A 10287-nucleotide genomic window follows, 5' to 3' on the forward strand; every position below is an offset into this window, starting at 1 on the left:
AGCAGCCATTGTCTCTGGATACAACAGGAGGTTGGCCTGGAAAACCAATTCTGTAGTTGGCTGGAGGTTGATTGGAAAGGCTGACTTATAGAAGGCTTGAGGCTGGCCTGACCATCGACTCTACAGTGGTGTGGAGGCTTCACAGAAGGTGGCGTCATCTGCAAGTTTGTAGAACTTTCATCTGCTCAATGTTAAAATCGGGAACATCTTGTCTCAAAGTGATACTGAAAGACTAGACCATGCATTTTTACCTGTAAGTGTTATTATAATTTCTTATAATTGGGATGTCTCAATAACTTTTGGACAGGAACTAGCAAGAAAGGTCTTTTATCTCTTATAATAGTTAGTCTTCATTGGCTCTCTGTAGAATCCAGAATAAAATTTAAAATCCTTCTCCTGAACAAAGCCTTTAACTTCATGCTCAGACTGCAGGTTTATTTGTGGTTCCTAGACTTTCCAAAAGTAAAATAGGAGGCAGAGCCTACAGCTATCAGGCCCCTCTCCTCTGGGACCAGCTCCCAGTTTGGATAGGGAGACAGACACCCTCTCTACTTTTAAGACCAGTCTCAAAACTTTCCTGTTTGATTAAGCACCCTAGTTAGGACTGGCTAATCCCTTAGTTACTTTCTGCAATGCACTGAGCCTCCTTCCTCTCTTTGTCACTCTGTACATTTGCATGTCACAGTTGCATGTCACTAACTTTGTGTCTTCTCCATGCCATAGTTCGACTATTGTTCCAGAGCTGCATGTTTCTTATCCGTGTTCATCGACCTCACCAACCTCCCCAGTGTTTGCACTTCTCTTATCTGTTTGTCTGATTTCTATCTGCTATGCTGCTTTCTTTCGCCTTTACCCTAACCCCAAATGGTTAAAGCAGATGCATGCCCCCCCAGAGCCTGGTTATTTCAATGGTTTCTTCCTGTTACAGGGGAGTTTTTTCTTCCCACTGTTTGCTGAATTTGCTGTTTCTTTCTATAATATAATATTGCAAGGTCTTTACCTTACTATGTGAGATGCCTTGAGATGACTTATGTTATATATGGCACTATACAAATAAAACTGAATTTAAATGAAATAAAAGCCAAAGAACTTTTCTATCTTCATTTTTATATGGATATGCTATAATAATTTGGGTAACCCATTACTGAAATATCACTTTTTCGTTCTTCGTGCATTTGCCAGGTTTTGTTTCATTGATGGTAAGCCAAAATGTAAGCATGAAACACTGCATAACTAAGACAGAAAGTCATGTCACACCCAAGAAGTTCTTTGGCTTTGCCTTTTTATTTGTAACAAAGTGGCTTCAATTAGGATTGTTGTGGGCTTCCCCACAGGCATCATTCCAGAGAGATTTGGAAAAATCAAGTCAATTCCTATTTTCTGTCCTGTCTACCAGATGCTTGCTGAGTAGTGGGATAAGGAATGCTGAGAGCTATGACCAAATTTGGAGTTTTGTGTCACCAACCACAAAACACCAATAGTGACTGTTAAAGCCCCACTATGTAACATGAACTGCTGTGCTTGGTGATAAAATGATCAAGAAAAAAATCTTCAAAACTTACAAGTTTTAGCGGAGTGCACAGGTAGTGCTCACTGTACTTTTTATGTGCTACTCAGTGAATGACATTCAGTTTGTCAAGACAACAGAAATTCCTTGCATAGCAAGATCTAAGATTTTTAAATCTATATTATTGTTGTTGTGCATAATTTAATTTTTGAGGCACTTTCAATATGTATCAATTGTATAATATAACAACAGTCATGTCTTAGTTCAGAGATGATGACTCCTAGATGCAAAGACTTGTCCTCTGCATACTACTAAAGCAAAGGGTAAGGAGGACAGTGTATTTCATGACCTGTTTATGGTCCCATTGTCTTTTGATCCACTGTCACTTTTCATACATTGACATGTTATTTCTGACCAAGCCAAAAATCCTGTTTTCACGTTCTTAACCAATAATACACTTATAATATAAACACAACAAAACAAAACACCATCATGCTGAGAAATTTATTCCATGTTTATTTTTTTTAAAGGGGAGATACATATAACATATTTTTGTCTTGACTGTCAACCAACTAATGAGAACCTGCAACATTTTTCACATTCAGACATCCTGAGATTCAGTAGGAGCCATGAGTAAACATGACTGTGTCTTCTCCTCTGGGGAAATGTACTGACCAAATAACAGGGAAAGATAGAGAGATAGAGAGAGAGTGCATGTGTGTGTGTGTGTGTGTGTGTGTGTGTGTGTGTGTGTGTGTGTGTGTGTGTGTGTGTGTGTGTGTGTGTGTGTGTGTGTGTGTGTGTGTGTGTGTGTGTGTGTGTGTGTGTGTGTGTGTGTGTGTGTGTGTGAAATGGGAAAAACAGTTAACTGACAAGTGATTTTCCATTTACTTTGTCATGCTTTGGGCAGGAGACAGACAGATGATAGTGAGAGGGAGGGAGAGTGGATGTGTATGTTCATGAAAAGGAAGTCTGTCCAGACAGTGTTGGATGACGTCATCATTCCTAATAACTTCCCTGTGTCTGTGTGTGCGTAGGCGGGGGGTGGCGCTTCACACCATGCAACTCTACATTATAAAAAGCCACAAACTCTTTCAGTCAGAGTCGAACAGCAGCAGAAGAGAAGGAGAACCAATCTGAAATAACAGAGACCAGCTGTACTACATCTGACACACCTCAACCACAAGGTAAGACATTTAACTCAGCTAAACATTTAAAGTTTTGTCAATTAGAATTACTAGTTTAATACAAAAATTCTGGCAGGCTTTTTTTTGTTACTGGTTAGCAGTAACAGAATCCTACAGAGGACAGAATTCAAATAAACATGCTTTGTAAGTGTGGCTTACATGTGAAAACATGAATACAACAATAACTGAAGACAGTCTTTAATGTAATTTATAAGAGATTAGTATAGTTAATGTTAAAAACTCAGTATTAAAGCAGGTGTTAGGGTGCTAAATGCTGTCTTGTAGCAGTTATACTTTTTAAGACAATCATATTTGGTATGTTTCCAAATTTTCCAAATTCATGTAGACTGTAATTCAACAAAACAAACCCAAAAATGATAGAAAATCAACCATTGCATAAATCTGCACAAAGAGTTGTAGCACATACATTACCAGTCAAAAGTTTGGACATTTTCTTATTCATTTGAAACTTTTAACTGGTAGTGAATCTTCTAAACATGCTTAACATTTTGGCCTTGACACCATTTTTCTTACTGAAGTATGCAGACATAGTAAAATGTACAAAATACAGAATAATAATAAAAATGCATCAGAATGATAATGATAAATCACACACAATAGAAGCAGTATGACTCTGTTCAGCCACTTGAATGGTTGCCAGTGGATTCTTTGCACAACTGAATAATCAAACTGTCTGTATTTTTTTTTGCAGTTGACAGTGAAAGTATGTTTGTTCAGAGGTGAAAGTGAGTCATTATGCAAACAGAGGCTTAGGTCACAGTGCTGACCTGTCAGCCAGCACTGCTTCTGCTGTAACTACAGACACACCATTGATGTCTGCAGTGGAAAACCAATTTTACTGACACACTGTGTTCACGTAAATACATCAAAATCCAATATAAGTCATGCAAACACACACATCACTCAAAGGACATTTCATAAACCTATATTAATTTCCAAGGGGCTTAACAATCGCTAATCTCAGCTATACCCTAAACTTAAGCCAAGACTTCATGGTAAAAAAATAATACTTTCCAGTGGTGCTATGGTTAGTACTATTCTTTATATGTTTGAACAATGCAGTATAGTCATTTTTTCTTCCTCTCAATTAGGAACAGAAATAATTCCCTCACAAATAAATCTGGTCTCCCTACAGATTTACTTCTGTTTTAAATGGAAAGTTTGTTCATCTTTTAGAATGTAATGTATTGTTTTGTTGATATCCATCCAACAGATATTGCTCTCCTTTGGGTTAAGCTGCTATATTTACACTCTCAGGATTGACTCGCCTAACTTGTTAGTGGAAAGAAGAGTCAGAGCAAGTTTTAAGGGGACAGAGTGTGATAACTCTACAAAAAGATGTTTGAGATGAAGATGTTTTTTGAAGTTTGACCAAAAAGGCTTTACTTGTAAGAAATTTAAGTGAACCTGCTGCAAAGTAAATCTGAATGTAAATATATATTTTTTTACCTATTGTCCCTGTTTCTTTCCCAGAATGCTTTTCGTGTATATTTTCCTGTTGTTGACGATGAGCAGAGTGGGCCTGGGTTCTCTGCAGGATAAGCAGACAGACTTTGGCTTGAAGGTGTTCTCTCTGCTGGCCAAGGACTCCATGAACAAGAGTCTGGCTTTTTCCCCATATGGCGTTTCATCTCTTCTGGCTATGGCTCAGCTTGGTGCGGATGGAAGCACCCGCAGGGCCCTAACTACGGCAATGGGCTTTTCTCTGCAAGGTGAGGGAAACATACATTAAGAGAAGTTCTGAAGAATCTGCAGGGAAGTGGACCAAATGCAATGCCTCACAGTAACAATATACAGGAAAAAATTCAAATTATTTGTACACAGTTATGTCTGCATTAGGACAACAAGTCCAAAAGCTTGGTTGCATTCTGTGCTTTACAGGTACAGAACAGATAAAGCACAGATTAAATAACACCAAAGCACATACATGCATATGAATAGTAAAACTAATTAAAAGTAGATTTTAAAAATAAGATAGAACATTAGTTAAGCACCCAAGATGACAGGTTACAAGTGATGTGACTAAATGTGTGGATTTGGTAGGCAAGAACATTGGTTGACCGTGATCCCTAAACAAATTCTATCATCTTACTTCTCTTGCAGAGCGAGGGATGCTTCGGCAGCAGCGCCTCCTACAGTCAGACCTGAGCAGAGAGGAGGGGTTGGAGATTGCCAGTGGGGTGATGGTGGAGAGGAAGATGAGCTTGGAGAAAGGATACCGCAGAGTAATGAGCAAAGCTTTCCAGACACACCCTCACCAGGTGGACTTCACCAAACCAGACCAGGCTGTCAGCATAATCAACGCCTGGGTCTCAGACCATACTGCAGGTAACATCCACCAGTTAACAGACAACAACTTATGTGTAACCTCTATGGCGACGAGTTGTTGCTTTTCTTTTTTTTTTTTTTTTTTTGCTTCGATCTATTTAATTGTATGTGACCTCTGTTTGTCTGTTCTGCAGGTGCCATCCCTGAATTCTTGCCGTTTGGATCTCTGACTGATGAGACCCGTCTGGTCCTTCTTAATGCCCTCCACTTCCAAGGCCTCTGGAAGATTCCCTTTGACCCCAGACTGACACAGGAGAGGATGTTCCACTGTGCCAATGGCAGCGCTGTGCCTGTGCACATGATGAGACTCACCAACCAATTCAACTATGGTAAGTGGCGTCAGTGCACTTGCTAAACTCTGATGGCAGATTTGTTCTTCGTCTTTAGTTAGACAAAAATACACTGTTCTCCTTTGCCCTAATCAACAGGGGAGTTTGTGACCGCTGATGGGGTGGATTATGATGTCATTGAGATTCCATATGAAGGCGACTCACTGAGCATGCTCTTGGTATCACCCTTTGAGCCTGAAGTTCCACTGAGTGTGCTCAGTGCAGAACTGAGCAGCCAGAAGATTCAGCAGTGGAGGGCCGAGTTGAGGAATGTCAAAAGACAGCTGGCCTTTCCCAGGTAAAGGAGATGGAGTTAGAGAGTGTATGTGAAGCTGGCATCATAAAGCTTTGATTCACACTGATCATTTCAAGCCTTAAACAAACAGAATGACTTTAGATGATTTGTGTGCTTTTTTGCAGGTTTACTTTGAACTCTGAGGTGAATCTGAAGACTGTCCTAATAAACATGGGACTGGGTGACATGTTTAACCTGGCCGCTGCTGACTTCACACGCATCACCTGTAAGTTAACCTTCTGTTTAAAGGCCACTGAATTCATTCAGAATTTTTTGTCCATAAAGTGAACAGTTTTCGTTGTATGTGTATGTAAAGACATAGCAAGAGACCTGAAGTAGAATGCAGTCACATGAACTATGCATTTAATGTGTGTTTCCGCCCTGCAGCTGATGAGAGGCTTTGTGTGTCAAAGATCTTCCAGAGGGTGAAGATTGAGGTGAATGAACAGGGAACCAAAGGAGCAGCAGCAACAGGTAGCCTCAATACTGAATCTCTCTCATTCATATGCACTCACAAAATGATCGCCAAAAGTTGTTTTAAACTGGAGTTTTCCTTCAAGCAAAGTGCAGTGAAAGCCTACATTTCCTGACAAAGAGCTAAAATAAATTTTCATGCAAAACGAAGTGAAATATAGAAATTTGCGTCCCTGATATAGCATTACATATTAGTGACATACAAACTCTCAGGATCAGAACTGGTTAGCTTTTTCCTTTCTATGTAGTTTTTTTTTTTTTTTTTGATGATTTACTGGTTTACGAAACAACATGCTTTAAATTTTGCTGTGAATGTAAACACTTTTGGTGGAAGTATGAATGGTAATTGGTGCTCTTGGACTATATACCATAACATTCAATTTAATAATAGCCTAATTTTTGGCCCAGTATCATAGATAGGCAGAGTTAAATGCAGTTTCCAGACATTTATCATTTCAGATAATATTATGCACATAAGATACATTATCCTAATTATATTTTGTGCTTAATGAAATTACAGCAAAAAATTGTGAGACAAGGAAAACACAGCACCAGTTTGTAATCAGGACTAGAGTTTTAAAATGATGAAAATGAGGCAAAGGCAGTTTTTTAACAGATCCCCTGTACACATTATACTGACCTTTTTTTTCTTTTCTTTTCTTCAATCTGTTAGCTGCTATTATGTTTTCTCGTATGGCAGTGGAGGAGATCACTCTGGACCGACCCTTTCTCTTCCTTATCCAGCACAAGCAAACAGGTAACAGTTTGAATACAATTTCATAGAAATCCCATTTCACAATCCCAATCAGCAGAGCTGTCTAGATAGAGCACATCTCATATGTTTCTTTCTGTGTTCAGGTGCCGTTCTGTTCATGGGTCAGTACAACCAGCCCCAACAACAATAACACACTCCAAAGACCAGAAGCCTGTACTATGAAGCATGATTTGAGGCTAGCGAGGTGACTTCAGGTTTTCACCCTGGGTTTTCAGGAACATGACTGTTACGCCTGACATCTAACCTACTCCAGAGCAGGTTATAATTAAGAAAACAGATCAACACTTATTTAAACCACCCCCACTGACCAATCATTTCCCTTGGAAGTAAAGCATCACCTTTCAAAGAAGATCTCATGGAGCTTGGTGCATGGAAAATAAAAGGGGGTGCAACAGTTTTACTGTTGCAAGTGATTAAAATCTGTTTAGTTGTTCTTCACGCTTTTAAACAGTGATACAATTGCCAAACAAAACTGATTAAAACATTAATGTATTATTTCCTACTTTTTCACCTTACAAGATTTGCAATAAGCCTAATTTCCAGAATGATGACTGAATGTAAGATTATGATTTTATCCTCCGCATCACCATGAAATTAGTTTATTTTTATGACATAATTATTTATTGTTTACATAATAATTTTTTATGAGTAGCCTGTTCTTCACAGAGAGAGTTGCTACTGCATGCAGACTGGCTGCATTAGTAGCAAATGAAGATGTATTTTTTTTGGTATCAGTTTTTACAGATTGTTACTTGTGCTATGTATTTTTCTTATTTGTGTTTTTACAAAGTTGGATTTGTGTTTTTGCAGTGATTCTATTTATTAAATACAATGTTTTTACAAAGTTGCAGTCTCAGTGGTTGCTTTGGTTGAAAGTAGATCTATGGAAGTCAACAACGATTCCCTGTGTCCAAAGGCCCAAAAGTCATAACATGATACCAGTAGAGTTAAAGTCCCATTCCACTCAAAAGTACCTACAAGCATGAATTTGTGTAATAAAACAATCAGGAAAGCCAATTTTGATCCACAGGCAACTTACACAAGTCTGATGTAAAAACTTAAACCTCCATATTACATACATTGAGAACAGAGATTCTCATATAGTAGAAGACATCTCATTGCTCATTTGTTGTGCTTTGGAAAATCTGAATAGATTCTGGACATGAGAAAGAAAGTTAACTGAACTTTTTTGTGGAGAAGCAATATAAGACACAAACTATTGTCTTAAAAGCAAATATTTTGCATCTTTAAACTTGTAACACTGCTTAATGTTAAAGTAGCTATTGGTTTCCACCACATTGTTAACATACAGCATTAACATCGTGACACATTAAAATGAAGCTAACACTAAGCCTCTTTATTGTATTTGTAAAACCACTTTCTAAATCAGACATCACCAAATTCTTTGCAATAAATTACAAAGGATAACACATAATATGCAGTACATGCTATAATAGTAAATATTTATAGCATACGTGATGCAAAATAGAGATATGATTGGATAGTAACAAATAAAATAGGGAATAAATATAAATAAAGGAACAAACACTAAACTGGTGGATGTTGAGCTGCATTTTTGATTTCGCTTAGGTGTCTATAATAGAGAGTTACAAAGGAAAATTAGAAGTTACTCCAGAGACTCAGTCTTCATTAGAAAGAGAGTTTAAGGAATTTTATTCAGTTCATCCATCCATCCATCATCTATACACCGCTTAATCCTCATTAGGGTCTTGGGGGGGCTGGAGTCTATCCCAGCTGACTTGGGGCAGAGGCAGGGGACACCCACCACCAAGCCACTGTGCAGCCCTTATTCAGTTCAGTTAAATGTTATTTATATTAAACCATCTGATAGCACTTTACATAGTAAAGTGAAGACATTATGAATTTTAAACCCCAACAATCCAAAGTTGCCTTCAGAAGTTGGATTTCCTGCAAGCAAGCCGTCGGCGACAGTGAAATGGAATCAAAAAACCTTTAAAAGGAAGAAAATAAAACCTCCACAAGAACTAGGCTCAGAGAGGGCGGCCATCAGCCTCGATTGGTGAAAGTGTGAGTGCGGATTATTGTGAAAAACCTCTTGATAAAGTTATTTCTATCAGGCCATGTGGTCATGACAGCCTGTCCACATGCCCAGTAATGCCTTGTCCAGGCAAACTACCAAATGTAAATTAACAATTATTTAGCTATGCACACACACACACACACACACACACATGCACCAACAATCTAGTTACATTTTTTGAGGCATATGGTGACAAGAGATTATCAAGAAAAAAAAAAGAAAAAGAAAAGAAAGGCTATATAGCTATATAGTCCTCCTTGGCTCAATCTCAAATATAAAGTCGACCTAATCTCACTCAAACTACATTAAATGTGCTTCTTGTCAACATCAGATAATTTAATTCCTTGGTGTTCCTAGAATCTCTAAAAGTAGAATGGGAGGCAGAGCCTTCAGTTATCAGGCACCTCTCCTGTGGAACCAGCTCCCAGTTTGGGTTCGGGAGGCGGACACCCTCTCTATTTTTAAGACCAGGCTTAAAACCTTCCTTTTCGACAAAGCTTATAGTTAGGGCTGACTGGGTGACCCTGACGGGGTGAGCTGGTGTTTTCATTTGCACAACTGACTTCCCCTCTTGACGTCCCTTTAGTTTGCCCCTAGTTATGCTGCTATAGGCCTAGGCTGCTGGGGAACCTCTCTGGATGCACTGAGCCCTTCTCTAACTACCTATGTATTTACTATATATACCATTATTGCATTACATTCACTCTGTTTCTTTCTGTGTCCTTTCTCCGAGTGTCCCTGGTCCCAGAGCTGGATGCTGGATGCTTCAGATGTGTGGCTGTGTTTTATGGTCCTTGTGTCCCACCCCCCCACCTCTCTATCTCTACCCCTCTATCTGTATCCCTCTATCTCTACCTCTACCCCTCTATCTCTACCTCTCTACTTCTTCTGTCCCTCTCAACCCGCCCGGCCAGCAGGCAGATGGGTCCCCCCACATTAGAGCCGGGTTCTGCTCGAGGTTTTTTTCCCTGTTAAAAGGGTGTTTTCCTTGCCACTGTCGCCTTTTGGCTTGCTCTGGGGGTCAGGCATATGGGTTCTGTAAAGCGTCTCGAGACAATTTGACTGTAATTGGCGCTATATAAATAAAATTGAATTGAATTGAATTGAATTGTTAATTACATTAGGCTAATTATAGCTGCAGCCATGAAGTTAGTTTGAACAGTAATAGTTATTGCTAGGTATCCAAACTTTATTCCTGAATTATAATGTAGAGGAAAAGTCACATCTTTTTCTTTTCGTTTTTATCATTGATATTATTGTGTATTCCAAATATAACCAAAGAGCAAAATACTTTCGAGCTCTGTCAACA

The 10287-nt window shown here is 38.9% G+C and overlaps 1 protein-coding gene across 1 annotated transcript; it reads left to right on the forward strand.

Moving 5' to 3' along the window:
• The first annotated feature begins 2535 nt into the window (after nt 1–2535).
• Nucleotides 2536–7760, forward strand: serpine1 (serpin peptidase inhibitor, clade E (nexin, plasminogen activator inhibitor type 1), member 1). Its single transcript, XM_023268878.3, has 9 exons — nt 2536–2694; nt 4189–4427; nt 4819–5043; nt 5178–5372; nt 5472–5670; nt 5793–5893; nt 6055–6141; nt 6815–6898; nt 7000–7760. The coding sequence occupies exons 2-9, from the start codon at nt 4190–4192 to the stop codon at nt 7044–7046; spliced, it is 1176 nt and encodes a 391-aa protein (XP_023124646.2). The 5' UTR covers nt 2536–2694; nt 4189; the 3' UTR covers nt 7047–7760.
• Nucleotides 7761–10287: the final 2527 nt, after the last annotated feature.

This window comes from Amphiprion ocellaris, chromosome 23 (assembly GCF_022539595.1).
Source record: "Amphiprion ocellaris isolate individual 3 ecotype Okinawa chromosome 23, ASM2253959v1, whole genome shotgun sequence".
Lineage (NCBI taxonomy): Eukaryota > Metazoa > Chordata > Actinopteri > Pomacentridae > Amphiprion > Amphiprion ocellaris.

Coding starts and splice junctions, on each gene's coding strand:
- serpine1 (XM_023268878.3), top strand. CDS start 4,190: ATGCTTTTCGTGTATATTTTCCTGTTGTTGACGATGAGCAGAGTGGGC. Junction 5,044..5,177: donor GGTCTCAGACCATACTGCAG/GTAACATCCACC, acceptor TCTGTTCTGCAG/GTGCCATCCCTGAATTCTTG. Junction 5,671..5,792: donor AGACAGCTGGCCTTTCCCAG/GTAAAGGAGATG, acceptor GCTTTTTTGCAG/GTTTACTTTGAACTCTGAGG.